Raw genomic sequence first — 17,985 nt, 5'->3', positions numbered from 1 at the left:
TATATTCATACATGTGACTTCTCTAGTGTTTGTGTTTATATATCATGTCCATACTTATAATTACGTTCTTTGTTTTCATTTCTTTTATGTGGCTCAAAAAGAGCAGACAGTTGCAATATTTTCCTATGGACATATGACCTGTCCATCTATGTAATATATTTATGTTCCTTCTATTATCTTGATTAATCTGTGACTCAATGAGAACTGACTTTGAAATAATTTACATATATTTTTTATATATCTTAAAATCGCATGTGATATATTTGTGTCTGTTTTTGATCATTTTCCATGGGAGCAAAGATTAACTTTTTTTTTTTTACTTTCATATATTACTAAATATTTTTATTATGCTGTCATACTGAATGACATAACACAAAGTGCATTTGAAACAACACAACTAAAATATTTGCAGGAAAAAGTCATTTTGAAATGTTGTAACGGTCCTTGTATACATACACATTATGCATAGTAAAACAAAAAAAAAATTATTAAAGTAGTACTTTTCCAAATTTTAACCATTTGACACATTTGTCCTAGTCGGCTAATATCATTAACATTCTGTAAATGATATTACCCGAGGGGGGTATTGTAATGGAACATATTAAAGGCTTTACTGTACCGAAGTATGCGATACCCTCCAAATTCAACCAGTTTAACGAGTATTTATGATTATAGAAAAGTTATTGTGTATGTTAACAATGATTGCATAACATGTCTCCATAAACAGTCAACCCATTAAATAATACTGAATAACTGACCCACACAAAAGTTAATATCACTTGATCACTGATACAGCAAATGTCATCATGTAAAAACACTGAGTTCATCTTAAGTAACTAATATGAAGTACAAAAAAATAGTGGCCAACTTAGGTATTTTGGATCTCCTTAAATAAAAATCACCCAATGAAACCCATTTGTTCACTAGGAGCATTTCACTCAGTATTCACGTAATCAATCCTATTTTAGACGAAAACCAATGTAATTCTTAATAATTCATGTTACTTACTTATTTATGCAAATTAGAGAAGTCAATTGACAAACTTCTAAAAAACGGCCTTTTTGTAACAGAGAATTATTCTGTCAAGTCAACAAATCTGTCTGTCATTTTAATAACATGTTAAATTATGTCACTCGATGCAAATTAATAACTTTTCTGCACAAATTATGATAACAGATGTACATGTGACTTATAAACTATATCTCTTTGTAGTAGTTCTTTGACAATGTTATAAATACAAGCTGCCAGAAGGGTCGGGAGGCAGTCGGAATGTCACTTTGGTAAAGTGTGTTTGTGTGTTATTGTTTGAGGTGGATAAACACTGCAAAGAACATGTAACGGAAGTACTACTTTGTGTTGAGTCATGGTCTTTGGTGGACAGTGGAATTAAGATGGCCACCAGAGTAATAAATATTTGAAGTTTACAGATTTGTTGGTTTCGCTCGTTCTTTATTATCAAAAGCACATAAAAAACACGGGACCTCATGTTTTTAACCCTAGACAACCAGATTTAGAGCCAGCATCAACATCGAGACACAGCAGCGATCCAGCAAGCAGCAGTGATTACTACAATGCATTTTAATGGCGCCAACCTAACATCAAGTGCTAACAAGCTCCGTAAATGGGAGTGAAATAGTGCGATTATAGCAATTAGCAATATCTACGACCAGGTGACCATTACAACGCTCCCCATGAGACCCACATTCCCAACATGTCCACACCACTACATTCGTAGTACACCTAGTAGATGTTTGCCCACCACACTCATTACTTGTGGCAGATTAATCTACCAAGTCCCATATGAGTTGGGGCATAGTGTGTGCATTCATGGGGAGTGTGCAAGGGATAAGGCCCTGCAGGTGCACTATCCTCTGTGCCCTCGGTAGCTCAGCTGGATAGAGCATCTACCATGTAAGCAGGAGATCCCGAGTTTGAGTCCCGGTCGGGGCACACATTTTCAACATGTCCACAATGATGTATATCAATGCCTGCTTGCAGCTAGGGTGTCGATTTAATTATCATCTCACTTCCTTAGCTGCCTAGTCACCGTGGATGATGGTGTCACTATAACCCGAGGTAAAGGAGAAAAGCAGACAGTGGATACATGTGGATCCAAAGGACAAAGATCAAACCACCATCAGGCACAGTTATACTGAGTGTCTCTTTGAGACTCCTGTACTGCGGTGTTAACATATTATGTTTGTTGGGATGCAAACCATCATAGGAGCATATTACCAAAATCTCCTCTGAGATAACAGGAGGCTGCCAAGACAATGCATTGTGGGAAATTGTCCAAGGGAGTGTTAATGCTCCATGCCAACAACCCAGCTCATTCTGCACAGGACAGAATCACACCTACTGATTTGTTGGGCTATCAAATTTTGAATCACTCCTTGTATTCTCCTGATATGGCACTCAGCAACTTCTTCTTTCCTTGGATGAAGATACCACTGTGTGGAAAAAGCACTTCCAGAATTATGAGGAGATGAGTTTTGAGGCAGAACATTTACTGAACAGCCAGATTGCAGAGTTCTACATCTCTTCCAAGTTATCCATGGTTGTTAAAAGGATGAAAATGTAGAGAAGCACTAACATCTTCAGTATATTTCATGGCAACAACTAGAGTTTTTTGAGGTGATAATTCAAACTTTATGAGTACCCCTCATACTCCAGTCTTGCCCCACCTCCCTTTTCTTCAATGATGAACATAAATTTCTTAAAGTTCATTTGCCCCTCACCTTTGCTACTCCTTAGAATGCAGCCACCAGGTAAGTGTGTACATATTTCCATCCTTATGCTGTCATTTCAAATGCACTTTCAGTCTTTGTGTTTAAGAGAATTGTGTCCTTTTGTGGGAGAGCAAACACTGTGTAATGTGGACAGATTTGTTTGCTAACTATCCAGAAAAAGGACTAAAAAATGCAAATTGAGCAATTTATGTTATTCATTGTGTATCTTGTATTAACACAGTACTCAGCTGTTGCTGTTTACCTTGACTGCTCTATCAAAATCTGGCAGTGGTTTTGACTGCATTAATTCTTAATGATGCTGCAAGATTTTATGTTATCAAAACTCAAGGGATGGTTCATTATTGCATGGCAGAAGCAGCTCATGCCCATTTAATCTAACCTAGGCCTTCCCGTAAGCAGCATAAGGACCAATTGTAGCATTGGTGCACATATGTAGTGTCCATTGGTTTGTGTTTCCTTTAGGTTCATACCCTTATGTCAGCAGAAAAATCTTCCCATTAGCTAAGCATTTCATGTCTACTAAGGAACAAATCTATGCAAGAATGACTCATTTTCACCTCCCTGTGCAATTAGAAGCAGCTGCCTCACTGAAATTGATTTATAATTAAGAGTGCAATAATTTGCATTTCTTCCAGTTTGATATCTTCTGTACCAGACTATTCAACTTCTGTGTAAAGAAATAACAGCAAACTGCAGTTTTTCTATCAAACATTCATTTGAAGTGGCCACAGGATATTTTTGTTTCATCTCCACAAGTGAAACAGACTTGCAGATTGTGAAATATTGTTGACAAATATATTATTTCAATAATACTGCTCTCAACACCAAAGACCTATTCCTCACTATGCCCTGAATATTTTTCTGATATTCCTAGAGATATTCTTTTTGTTAACAGAGAAATATAAAAAAAAATTGTTTTGGGTTTCACCTGTACACACATGGAAACAGTGAACGACAAAGAGAAACAACAGATCCACAATAATCATCACACATTAATGGTGCAGTATGTATACCATGTGAAACTGCAAAGCACTTTATGGAGAAAGCAATAGGCTTAGTGTCATCGGCAAGGCATGGTGGTTACATTCAAAGACAGTGAACATATAAAATGATATGCTTTTGTTAAAGAAATCTGTGGTAGAATGTAAATAAGTTACAAGTAAAGGTGACCAATTGCCAAATAGTAAAAGTGTTTGAATAGTCAAGACAATATAGTTCTGCAAATGTTTTTGTAATCACATAATTAGATATGAAAAACAGTAGTTTTCAATTATTTGTATTACTCTGGTCATGTACAGGGCAAGGCAAGTCACAAGAGAAGCATTACACATACTCTAATTGTTTGCTCACAATACCTCTTTTTCCTCTTAGTTACATAATATTTTTACAACTGTTCTCTCACTTGTAAATCATGCTGGGATATAATTCAGTACATAGGCTTTGCACAGCAATGACAGTCATGCAGATTTGAGAGAGTGAATGAGAACCACACAATATGTGATTGTTTTTTAAAGTTTTGTGTGCTAGCTCTCCCCTTTTGTAATTAAAAAATACTTGAAAGGTTACAAAATTATTAGTCCCACTTTTACAGACTTTTGGTTTGCTTCTACATCCTGTAGAACTGTGTTATGTCAGTCACTTTGTCTGATAAAGACACATACTTAGAACTTACCTTTATTATTCTATTTTCATGTGATGACAACAGCCTTGTGTACACATGGACCACCAGGGCCCTCAAGAAGTGCTGGCCAGAGATATGTTCTGATCTGATCATTTTCTGGATTTGACAAATGAAAGCGCACATGCATGTCCTTCCTTACAACACGTTGCTCATATTCCAGAACGTATGGTGGTGACTGGTAACATACAAAACATGGATTGAAGAATTAGGTACTGTATATAATTATATGTTTGTTATAATTGAGTCTTATTTTCAAAAGTCTGGTTCTGTGGCTGAAGTCACCAAAGATTTGATTTTTTTATTCAGAATCCCTAGAGAAAAGTTCTCTAAATAGATAATGTAAGAAACAAATCTATATAGAAAAATGCTAGATTTAATAAACTACATGAAAGGAGTAAGCATGTTGTTATTGTAAAGTGTAAATGTAAACAGTAGTGCTGTGATGATATTTTACAATCATGTAATGGAAATGCTGCAGATTGGTTAGCTTACACAAAATTTATGTTTATCCACTTTTAACTGGGATTCCTTTGTTCCTCACAAAGCTATTAAAGAACTGGATGAAAATGTATTTTGCAAGGATTTGGAGATAAAATGCTCTGACTCCCATGTGACGGGAAAAAGCAGAACAGGGCCAAAATGATAGAATCAGCTTTGTTGAGGGAATCCCAAGATTCAAACATTTATGATTTCAGTAGCTTTTGTGCGTCAGCCAACTTGCTGCCAAATTTTGAGCAGGTGTTACTTCTAACTATGTAGCTGTATTACCTGTTTGTACTTGTAAAGCGCACTATATTCTGTCTATACAAGATTTCATTCAGGCTTAATGATGGTGAGCCAATGGCCTTGCAGCAGTGGTGACACTGGTTCCCATCAGATCACCAAAGTTAAGCGCTGTTGAGCTTGGCTAGTGCTTCGATGGGTGACTGTCTGGTCTGCTGCGCACTTCTAGCAGGCAGGGTGCATTCAGCCCTTATGAGGAAAATTGAGGAGCTAATTGATTGAGAAGTAGCAGCTCCAGTCATGAAAACTGACAATGGCTGGGAGAGCAGTGTGCTGACCACATGCCCCTCCATATCTGCATCCAGGGACGCCTGTTGGCAGAGTATGACACAGTCAGTACCATTGGGTCTTCCAAGGCCTGTTTGGATGGAGTTCAGTTTAGTTTTAGTGGTGGTGTCATGTGGTCATGAAGGGCAAACAGATGATCACAGCCATAATCAGTTAACTGCATGTTCTTATTCTTACTACGATACGTACAAACATGGGGTCAAGGCCCTGACTACCTACTGATATAAAACTGTTGCTGTAGTGTATCAGATTGTCCACCTCTTTCTTGCAATCAGATGGAAGATGTTCATATAAAAATGTTGTTTATGTAGATAGCGTGTAGGGAATTTTTACTGTATGTGCACTGGGGTTGTCAATGTTCAGAGTTGGAGTGAGACATGCAAGCCCAGAACATCGCCAACTGAACATCTCCACCTGCTGTGAAGTGGTTGTTTATGCTTTAGTGGTGTGGTTCGGTGGTATTTTGGAATGCAGATAACAAGAGGAGTTGCCAACAATGACAACAGGCAGTAACAGTTGAAAGAAGCTGAAGAGAAATACCATTCTTGTGTGTTCTGTTCTGAGATTCACTTCAAATATGTTGTTCGGAATAATAACAGATTTGCCACCTAATGTTGTATATGTTTAACATGAGAATAAACAAATACAGAATATTTCTCTAAAAAAGGCATTTACATCATTTCATAGTGAGTTGACATAGATATGAGCTCTCTTGCAGCCCTCAATGCCCTGCAGGTGGTGAAGAAGTCCCATGATAGAATTAGTGGCAGTGCATAACAGGTTGACTGGATCAAGGAAACATGAGAAAGGAACCGTAAATCTTAAATAAGGTGAAAGTATGAGGGTGAGTCAAATGAAAACCTCAAATATTTTTTTAAATATTATTTGTTGCGCAGAAGTGGTACAAAGCTGTATCACTTTTCAACATAATCTCCCCCACACTCAATGCAAGTCCTCCAGCACTTACAAAGTGCATAAATTCCTTTAGAAAAAAATTCTTTTGGTAGTCCGTGCAACCACTCATGCACCGCATGGTGTACCTCTTCATCAGAACGGAACTACTTTCCTCCCATTGCGTCTTCGAGTGGTCCAAACATATGTAAATCACTTGGGGGCAAGGTCTGGTGAGTACGGTGGATGAGGAAGACATTCAAAATGCAGGTCTGTGATTGTTGCAACTGTTGTATGGGCAGTGTGGGGCCTTGCATTGTCATGTTGCAAAAGGACACCTGCCGACAGCAATCCATGTCGCTTTGATTTGATTGCAGGCCGCAGATGATTTTTTAGGAGATCTGTGTATGATGCACTGATGACAGTGGTTCCTCTAGGCATTTAATGTTCCAAAATGACACCTTTTTCATCCCAAAAGAGAGTCAACATAATCTTCCCTGCTGATGGTTCTGTTGAAAACTTCTTTGGTTTTGGTGATTAGGAATGGCGCCATTTCTTGTTCGCTCTCTTTGTTTCTGGTTGGTGGAAGTCAACCCAGGTTTCATCCCCAGTAACGATTCGTACAAGGAAGCCATCACCTTGTTGTTCATAGTGCTGAAGCAGTTCTTCACAAGCATCAACATGTCATTCTCTCATTTCAGGAGTCAGCTGCCGTGTCACCCATCTTGTAGACACTTTGTGAAACTGGAGCACATCATACACAATGTGGTGTACAGACCCATGACTAATCTGTAAACATGCTGCAATGTCATTCAGTGTCACTTGGTGGTTTTCCTTCACTATAGCTTCAACTGCTGCAATGTTCTGTGGAGTCACAACCTGTTGTGCCTGACCTGGACGAGTCACACCACTGAAGTCACACCACTGAAGTCACACCATTTGCGAACTTCCTACCCCATTCGTAGACTTGCTGCTGTGACAAACATGCATCACCGTACTGAACCTTCATTCTTTGATGAATTTCAATAGGTTTCACACCTTCACTATGCAAAAACTGAATGAGATAACGCTGTTCTTCCCTGGTGCAAGTCGCAAGTGGGGCGGCCATCTTCATACTGATACTGTGACGGTATGTGTGCATCTGCACTATGCTGCCACCTACAGGCCATTCTGCATGCTGTTTGTAGCACAGTTACCATCACATTATCACAGGTGGTAACAATTTTATGCCCAGGAAGAATTACAGGGCTTTGACTGTATCAACTCAAAGAAACCGAAAGCGATAAAACACAACTAAATAATTGGGAAACTTGTTGACATTGTTCAGAACTATTAGAAGCATGATTTAAATCCAAACCATTTGAACTGATATTTTTCACTGTACAGTTTTTCTGTTCCACTAAAGCTCAAACTGAATGAAATAATTGTTTGAAATAAATGGGCATTATTGTGAAGTACACTAAAGTCAAATTATGCCCATTTACATCTAATAAGATTATTATATCTAAAAAGCAATAAATTTTCATTTTATAGGCTGTACATGATACTTCAGCTTATGTTTAAACTGTAATACGTCTATGGTACCATGAGATTTCTAGGTCCAATATCATTTCATTGAAGGGGAGTGGTGCAGTAACATTCACACATTCATGTACACTCTGGAATTGCTCTTATATGTCACTTATATCATAATACAAAATAAGTTTAAAATTAGCACTACCTACTGCCATACTCATTTTTGACTCAAAAAGAACACCGGATTGATGTGGAATGATTCTGAAAGACAAACGAAACTCAAAATAAAAACTAGTAATACAAACATAAACAAAAATCATTATCCTTAGGTTAACATCTCCACGATCATTTTGCGCAGCCTGCTGGAGAAATGACTGGGTTTCAAGCCTTTATATGCTTTCATAATTCCTGTAATTTCTTGGCTAAGAGCTAAGTCTCTGATGTGTTCATTGCTGCTGCCTCTTGATGATGTTGCAAAGTCAAACAGCAAGGTCATTGGCCTTCCACAAGGGCTGAACCACATGCTGGTGTTGACCTTCCTGTTGTAAGTATTGATTACACATGGTATGTATGAGCTACAAAAGGCATGCTTATTACCAACATAATGGCTTATCATTTTGTGACAGTTCAATTAAGTCTTTACACCTGACCATTCCTCTTGGTATGAACTGATTTTGTCCTTAGATTGTCAATTTTCAACGATCTGCATACTTCCTGTAGGAATCCAAAAGTAAAATTGAAACCTTGGTCACTAACTATAGAAGATGGTGACCCATATTTCAAAATACAGTCTTTAACAAAGACTTGTACCACATTTTAGCACTTTGGTTCAAGATTGTCATTAATAGATATCTTGAAGTGATTCAGAATAGTCAATATGCAACATTTCATACTGAACCATTGAGGTGATGCTACCATCTGTATAAAGATGGACTTACAGAGATTTCAGTTTTGTTTTTTATGAGGGATCTACTATATCAAGAAGCCCTCATTCAAAAGGTTTGGTTGTTTATGGAAGTTTTTACCAATGTGCTTTGTTTTTGTGTGCCTCATTCTACTTATTACATGAATCACAATGTGAAACCTAACTGTATCTACTTTCCAGTTGGCCAACAATAAATTTAGGTTATTTGTAGATTAGTTTCTATTTTGCCACTGTGTCCTATTGAAGCACCATCATACCAATCTTTTAACACTCATTCTCACGGGCTTTCAGGTACAACTACATGGCTCCCCTTACCAGTGCTTTTGTAAAATATTCCGTCAACAACTTTGAATTTAGGTTGTAGTTTTCAAGACTGACCCTGTTGTTGAGCTCTTTCATATTAATTAATTTCTATTCTTTGCCATTTTGAGACGTACTCTGGCTTTCCTACTTAATCCATCTGCATTGCTTTTAGTTTTCCAGGTCAATGAACTACCTAGAACAGCTACTCACTTAAATGCAATGCCCACCAAGCTAACTGCTGCTAGTATCTTTCAGTTTAGTAATCACTTCAGCACTGCATGATCTATTACTACAGCAAAATCTCAGATAAATAACAAACATCAGTTGTAGTTTATACCATAGACAAGTGCAAGTAATTCCTTTTCTGTTATTGAGTAATTGCATTCAGCTCTGTTCAGAAGCCAAGACATAAATGAAATTGGATGCTCTTCTTATCAATTTCTTGTGGTAAGACTGCCCCCCACAGCAGAATTACTAGCATCACTAGCTAGGATGAAGGGCTTTAGGGTTTTCTGAAGTCTGTCTAAGCTAATATAGGAGACATGGTCAAGGCTGTCTTTAGTGTTTCCATTAATCATGATCATTCAAAATTTCAGTTATGAACTGTTTATTTTCCATAGTGTACATTGACACTACATTGAAAACACATATGAGTTGCTAATAATACTAACATCAGAAATGCATATGGACAGATTCTACTTAAATCTCTGCACACTGTTCTACCCTGCTACTGCGGAAATTGATTATTAGTCATTCCATGCAGCAGTTGTAGTGTTCTTATGAGAAAGACAACTTCCTCCACCATGAGTGATACTCACTTTTCAGTTTGCAGACTGACTGTATTTACCCTAGACAAAATAATTTCAACAAGCTCTTGTTTGTGTAGTGGAGTTATTTTCAGTTTATTAAGTGAGTACTTAGTTGCAGTTATCAAGTGAGCTTTTGTGTAAAATATAAACTAAAAGCAAACTAAACTCCGTCTGAACAGGCCACGAAGGCCCAACAGTATTGACCAGCCGCCATGTCATCCTCAGCCCACAGGTGTCACTAGATGCGGAGATGGAGGGGCATGTGTTCAGCACACCACTCTTTCGGCCATATGTCAGTTTACGAGACTGGGGCCATTACTTCTCAATTAAGTAGCTCCTCAGTTTGCCTCACAAGAGCTGAGTGTGCCCCACTTGCCAACAGTGCTTGGCAGACCGGATGGTCACCTATCCAAGTGCTAGCACAACCCGACAGCACTTAACTTTGGTGATCTGACGGCAACCAGTGTGACCACTGCTGGAAGGCCATTGGTGTAAAATATAAACTAGGTTCCTACAAACAGTAGCTGAGAAGTTCTTAATTTATAAGTGAGATGTGGTCAGCGACATATCTAGTGTTGGGAAAGGGATTGGTTTGGTAAATGTGGTATCTTGAAACTGCCAGACTAAAGGTTTAAGTTGTAACTGTGGCTGGGCATCCTGCATTGACTTGCTGTAAATTGATGTTGGTGTGTCTGACTTTTGATTTGGAATTCTTGACCCAGCCATAATGATGCTTTTCATTGATTTAAAAAGAGCTACTCTCCACTTTAAGTACTGTTCTGTGGCATTAAGTCATATAAAATTGCATCAACAGCTAACAACAGACAGTCATTCCTCTGAAGACAGTACATAGTTTGCATTTCTGATAGTCCTATTTTATAGCAAGCACTCACTATCTCAGTGACAAGAGAGCATGAGTGCTTGTGCTCTCCTAGCTGCCTCCTGAATTGGCCTGTTTCATACTATTAAAACACTATTTTTTTAAATCTGAACTTTTTCCATCACTTTCAATGTGCAATCTATGTCATGGAGTAAAAAGGATAGAACCTTTTTTGTATGAAATTTAATGTAGTTTAATTTTATACTGCAAAACATTTTTGCTAGATGCTGTGGTTTTAGAGACAGTCAAGATAAACAAAGTGACCTTTGAATGCTCCTCCCTCCTTCACTGTGGTTACATCCTGACAGTCAGGATTTTTAGTATGTTATTCATTACATTCCCCCAAACTCTGTACAAAAATTTGTGACTACATGAATATTTTGTCCTAATTTTTCTTCATTGACTGGCCTATATTGTCATTAGTTCTGAATAGCTCTTCACAGCTTTAAATTAGGTTGGACTGCATGTATGGTTATCCTAAATATTTTTCTTGTAGTAAAGCAATATTACATTTGTGATGGATAGGGACAGACATGCACTCTGCAGTCTCTCAAATACTGCTCATAATCTTTCAGTGTATTGTTTTAGTCTTGTTTGAAAATCATAACCTCATCAATGTTAATCAGACATTGTGTGGGTTTAATCTTCTGAAGACAGTATCCATCAGTTGTTGAAATGTTGCTGATGTGTTCTGAAGGTTAAAAGGAAGATGGTTGCACTTTTATACACCTGTAAGCATAATGAATGGTGTTTCAGCTCTGTTTTCAGGAGGTACAATCAACTGATTGTGCCCACTTCTTAAATTTCAAACAGAGAAGATATGAACAAAGATAATCCAAGGAGTGTACCAGTTTTGCAATGGAAAACTATCAATCAACATAACTGCATTCAGCTTCCTGTAATTAATACAAAAGCTTTACTTCTGTTCTGTAGGTGATTTTTTGTTGACTATTACAATGGGTAATGCACATGTTGGATCTTACGATTCTCTAGGTTCAGTAGACCCCATTTCCAGCTGTTCATTAAGCATCTCCTTGACTAAGCTCACTGACTATATGGAATTGTGTATGCCTGCTTCTCCCATATGTAGTCTATGTTGAGCTAAAGGAGTTTCTAGAAGACTGTTCTGTTCTCAGGAAATGTCAGAGAGGCTTAGTAGCAACAGGAATGTTATTTTCTGGTCCTCCTGTGACAAATGATTTAATTCAGTAACCAGCTCCTACTTGATTGATTTGAGTGCTTTGTCCATTGATTTCTACATGCTGCACTTAAATGGACAATAATTTACTATCTGCATGCCTTGCTCCTTGGTAGTATTTCAATCATGTCCTGTGGATTTGTGTTCAACACTGTTGCGACAACAGTTACTCATGGCAGTTCCACCACTGCATTACTCATACTAGCAATGCCTACTGGAACATGCAATTCCTCACTTGGCTCTTCTTTAAAGACACTGATAGTTCTTACCACTTCTTACTACATAGCAGTGTCTCTGCTAGTCTAGCCTATCACCATTTGCTGGTAGCTCTGGTAACAACAAACTACTTCCCCCGCACTTTGGCAGTGATGTCTATATACAGAGTTCTTCTCATTCCTGGAGGAGAGTGCTTATCCCATCAAATATATGTCAGCTCTTAATGGTGTAACTGTGTCACTGCTTGAAGGCACTAATGTTCCTTTGAATCTAACGTTTAGACTTCCCAATTGCAACCATAATTGTTATGGTCAATTCAGATTTCTTTTTCTGGCACATTGATCTGACCATGGTAAGCTACAAGGAAATCTTAACACAATATACCTTCATACAGCATTTCTCTGATCCTTATCATTTGCATTTCCACCATGTACTCATGCTGGCCTATCACAAAGTCAATTATAGCTTTTCCATAACTGTGCTCCCATTTCCAACTTAATCCTTTAATTGTCCAGCTTGGATGCTGCCCACTTCCTTACTTGACTACATGGCATTCTATCAAAGAAATGTGAGCCCATGTCAGTTAGGAAATGGACACTTTGCTTATGAAAAATTCCATTAAAGAGCACATTTTTGGAACTGTCATCAGTGGAGCTCACACTAATTACTGTGCTCCTCTTCTTACAGTTTCATGCTATGTCTCCTCACTCTGCAGGTGAAACATAGAATCTTTCTCATATGAGAAGTTGGGTTTTATTGCTTGTTTTCATGATAGATGGTTCCTGAGTAAGTTTCGAATGTGTAGCCATATGGTTTGTGATTAATTGAGGTCTCTATAGCTCTTCCAGAAACTGAACTGCCATATGTATTGCTTCTTCAAATGTCTTGCTACATGCCAATCTAACTGCATGGCCAACTTCACCATGTAGCCCATTCAAAAATGTATCGAATACCCTTTGTCCAGCGTCAAACAATTTTGCCACACTGTGTAAATTCTCCTCACTGAGCTTATATGTGTTACCATTAATTTTCCTAAACAAAACTACACAAACTGCGCAACTGCACTTGTTACCGGACATGATGAAATTGAGTGCACCATCTTGGATTCACAGCTTTGCCACAGTTACTTTCTGAGAGTCACTCTAGTATTCTAAAGGTGCTGCAGTGTTCAGTTTACTAAAAGAACATCCTTATGTGATCTTCAGCAAAGAACTGGTACTATAGTTATCAAAGAAATGTTCTTAACTACTGTTGACTCCATTGTTCTTTCATTGATTATTCTCTGAGGGCTGCTGTTTACTTGATCCGTATCCCTTTTCTGAATCTATTTTTAAATGCCAAATTTCTAAACATAATTGTTGGTTGACAATCTGTAATTCACACCTTACTGTGTGCTCATCATGACTGACTATGTGATTTTTTCAGTTATTAAAAATTTTCCATCATTTTTTTTCACATCCTTGCCAAGTAAAGTAAGTATCTGCAGCAGTCCCACCATCAATGCTGGGTCTTATTGCACTGCATTACTGAAGAAAAATGCTCCAACAGAAGAATGTTGGCTACATCAGCCTGTATTAGTTCTATCTTTGGATACCACACTTTTGTGATTAATTCAGATTACTGCTACGGCCCATGGAAGACAATAGGTTTTCTTCCCTCCTCAGGAGTAGTGATGAATAAAGGAACACTGAGGAACTTACTTCTGACAACATTCTTATGAGAATTTCATTCATGAGTGGCGGTGGCGTGTGAGTTTGGCTCAAATGGCTCTGAGCACTATGGGACTTAACATCTGATGTCATGAGTCCCCTAGAACTTAGAACTACTTAAACCTAACTAACCTAAGGACATCACAGACATCCATGCCCGAGGTAGGATCGGAACCTGCGACCATAGCGGTCGTGCGGTTCCAGACTGAACCGCTCAGCCACACTGGCCGTCCCGGGTGTGAGTTTATTAAGGGTGAGTTAGTGCTTGATATTATAACCATAGACCAGTTAGTTGTGGCACATTATCATTCTCATATGAGTAGTATTTCTAAAACCATTCTGACACAGTTCAGAATGACTGTGCTGCATTATCTTGCTGAAGGAATATGTCCCTTGCAGGTTGATGTAGGTGACTAAATAATGCACATGATCAAATAGTAGTTTCCTGTATTGTTTACTGGTGCAGGATGATAGCAAACACAACAAGGGTGTCATTTCATCCTATGTAAACATTTCTCATATGGGAATACTCTATTAAAAGACATCTTCTATACACCACGTGCTGCACTAGAAATGTTTCATTTTCTAAAACCAGTTTTCAGGTTTATAACCCATCACTGGCGGCATCTGATACAGAGGAACAAACAACTACATGTGCAACAATTACTATGAAATGATAATTGTATACATATAGCAGTAATATAAGTCTACTTACATTACGCACTTCTATAGCAATGACATACTTGTCAGTTAATGCAACAGGATCCAAAATATATCCAGTAACATAGTACACAGTTTGTATTGTATGTTACCGCTATCTAATTTTTGGCAGTGACAATTCTTGATAATGTTTGACATAACTGTCATTCAGAAGAAACATGGAAATGACAGGTCAAGGAGTCTACATTACCTACATTGTGTACAATGTAAAATCCAGGATGGAATAATTACAATATTATGAAAAAAAGATAGATTGCTACTCATCATAAAGTGGAGATGCTGAGTAGTAGACAGGCCCATTGAAAAGACTACTAAACACTTTAGATTTCGGCCAGAAGGCCTCCTTATGAAATAGAAAATATACAGACACTCATTCATAAAAATGCAATTTACGCACACATGATCACTGGCTCTGGCTGCTGAGGCCAGACTGTGAGCAGCTGCACACATCATGCAGCCACAGATAGGGGAGATAGGGGTGTGTGGGTGGGCGTGTGGGTTGAATTTATGTGTGTGTTTGTCTGTGTGCTGTCTAATTTCGAAGAAGCCCTTTTGGCCAAAAGTTTACTCATTTGACAGTCCTTTTGTTGTACCTATATCTGACTCAGCATCTCCGCTACATGATGAGTTGTAGTCTATCCATTTCATAATATTGTCATTATTCTGTGCTGGATTTTCCATTGTTTGTTTTATTTCTACTATGATTTTTGAGATTAACATTCATAATGACTTTTACTTCGATTTACATTTATTAATAATTATTAACTCCAGTGAGGTGGTTACATTACAATAGGCATCACAGAAATCTTAAGGTAACATAAGTAGTGTATTTCACACAATGAAGATGAAATTATCGTAATATGGCACAAAAAAGTGTTTTTCCTGCTCTTCTAATTCAAAAATAACAAATAGTAAAACCTGAATATTGATAGTATTGTGTCCATGAATAAAATGTAGACCAACATACCTGATTTATGAGGCACCATGCAAGGCGAACGGCATCCTTCACATACTGAATCAGACCAGGGCAATCTTTGAGGCATGGATAGTCATAAAGTGTTGCCCAGATTTGTGAACATACTTCCTGTGAAGAAGCAGTTAGAAATATGTACTCTTAATGGTGCTGCTTCAATATTTTTAAACTGATACTAAAATGTGCTATGGATGTTGTACGAAAAATCATCAGTTAAAATTTGATCACACATGTGCTCCCTTACAGAATATGCAATGAATTACCTACATAACCTATTTTATGTTGGTTTCTTACTTGGAAGTAAGTGACAGAGTGCTTTTGAGCTAGAAAATGAATACCAGTAAATTCTGTGGCCACTAAATACATTCAAACTTATGCCCAAAAGTTCAGTAAAATCAAGGATTGAGAGCATATTTTCTGAAATGTGTGTGTCAGAAAATTACAAAACTAGGGAAAACTTAGTCTAAAAAAATTGGCATACAACAGTGTCTAAAAAAAATTAAATTGAAAAGTTCTGCAAGCAACTGTTGTTGTGGTCTTCAATCCAGAGACTGGTTTGATGCAGTTCTCTGTGCCACTCTATCCTGTGCCAGCCTCTTCATCTCTGAGTAACTACTGCAACCTGCATCCTCAATCTGCTTAGCATATCCATCTCTTGGTCTCCCTCTTAGATTTTTACCCTCCATGCTTCCCTCCAATACTAAATTTGTTAGCCTTTGATGTCTCAGAATGTGTCCTACCAACCGATCCCTTCTTCTAGTCAAGTTGTGCCATGAATTCCTCTCATCCCCAATTCTATTCAGTACCTCCTCATTAGTTATGTGATCTACCCATCTAATCCTCAGCATTCTTCTGTAGCACCAAATTTCTAAAGCTTCTATTCTCTTCTTGTCTAAACTATTTATCGTCCATTTTTCACTTCCATATGTGGCTACACCCCATACAAATACATTCAGAAAGGACTTCCTGACACTTAAATCTATACTCGATGTTAACAAATTTCTCTTCTTCAGAAATGCTTTCCTTGCCATTGCTGGTCTACATTTTATATCCTCTCTATTTTCACCACCATCAGTTATTGTGCTCCCCAAATAGCAAAACTCACCTACTACTTTAAGTGTCTCATTTCATAATCTAATTCCCTCAGCATCACTTTTTTAATTCAACTGCGTTCCATTATCCTCCTTTTGCTTTTGTTGACATTTATCTTATATACTCTTTTCAAGATGCTGTCCATTCCATTCAACTGCTCTTCCAAGTTCTTTGCTGTCTCTGACAGAATTGCAGTGTCGTTTGCAAACCTCAAAAGATTTTATTTCTTCTCCATAGATTTTAATCCCTACTCCAAATTTTTCTTTTGTTTCCTTTACTGCTTGCTCAATATACAGATTGAATAACACTGGGGGTAGGCTACAACCCTGTCTCACTGCCTTCTCAACCACTGCTTCCCTTTCATGTTCCACAACTCTTATAGCTGCCATTTGGTTTCCGTACACCTCGAAAATAGCCTATCGCGTCCCATTATTGACCCCAGCCACCTTAAGAAGTTGAGAAAGAGTATTCCAGTCAACATTTCCAAAAGATAGCTCTAAGTCTACAAACGATAGAAACATAGGTTTGCCTTTCCTTAATCTATCTTCTATGGTAAGTCAAAGGGTCCGTATTGACTCATGTGCTCCAACATTTCTATGAAATCCAAACTGATCTTCCCCGAGGGTAGCTTCTACCAGTTTTTCCATTCGTCTTTTAAAAGTTTGTGTTAGTATTTTGCAGACAAGACTTATTAAACTGATAGTTCGGTAATTTTCACACCTGTCAACACCTACTTTCTTTGGGATTGGAATTACTGCATTCTTCTTGAAGTCCAAGGATATTTCATCTGTCTCATACAACTTGCTCACTAGATGAAAGAGTTTTATCATGGCTGGCTCTCCCAAGGCTATTAGTAGTTCTAATGGAATGTTGTCTACTCCCAGGGCCTTGTTTCAACTTAGGTCTTTCAGTGCTGTGTTAAATTTTTCATGTAGAATCATATCTCCCATTTCATCTGCATCTACATTCTCTTCCATTTCCATAATATCACCCTCAAGTACGTCACCCTTGTATATACCCTCTATATACTCCTTCCACCTTTCTGCTTTCCCTTCTTTGCTTAGAACTGGTTTTCCATCTGAGCTCTTGATATTCATACAAATGGTTCTCTTTTCTCCAAAGGTCTCTGTAATCTTCCTGTAGGCAGCATCTATTTTACCCATAGTCGTATATGCCTCTACAACCTTACATTTGTCCTCTAGCCATGCCTGCTTAGCCATTTTGCACTTCCTCTAGATTTCATTTTTGAGAT

General features: G+C 37.9%; 1 protein-coding gene across 1 annotated transcript in view; it reads right to left on the bottom strand.

Moving 5' to 3' along the window:
- The window catches only part of LOC126176238 (uncharacterized), a 400,926-nt gene that overhangs the window by 41,672 nt on the left and 341,269 nt on the right, over window positions 1-17,985 (bottom strand). The window contains exons 12-13 of the mRNA XM_049923383.1: window positions 15,636-15,752; window positions 4,423-4,606 (exon numbers count right to left, since the gene is read on the bottom strand). Of these exons, the coding sequence (XP_049779340.1) occupies window positions 4,439-4,606; window positions 15,636-15,752 (285 nt within the window). The 3' untranslated portion in view covers window positions 4,423-4,438. The remainder of the gene's footprint in view (window positions 1-4,422; window positions 4,607-15,635; window positions 15,753-17,985) is intronic.

The sequence above is a fragment of the Schistocerca cancellata genome, chromosome 3, assembly GCF_023864275.1.
Source record: "Schistocerca cancellata isolate TAMUIC-IGC-003103 chromosome 3, iqSchCanc2.1, whole genome shotgun sequence".
In the NCBI taxonomy this organism is placed as follows: domain Eukaryota; kingdom Metazoa; phylum Arthropoda; class Insecta; order Orthoptera; family Acrididae; genus Schistocerca; species Schistocerca cancellata.
The sequence above is the reverse complement of the archived record's forward strand: the minus strand, read 5'-3'. Positions and strand labels throughout refer to the sequence as shown.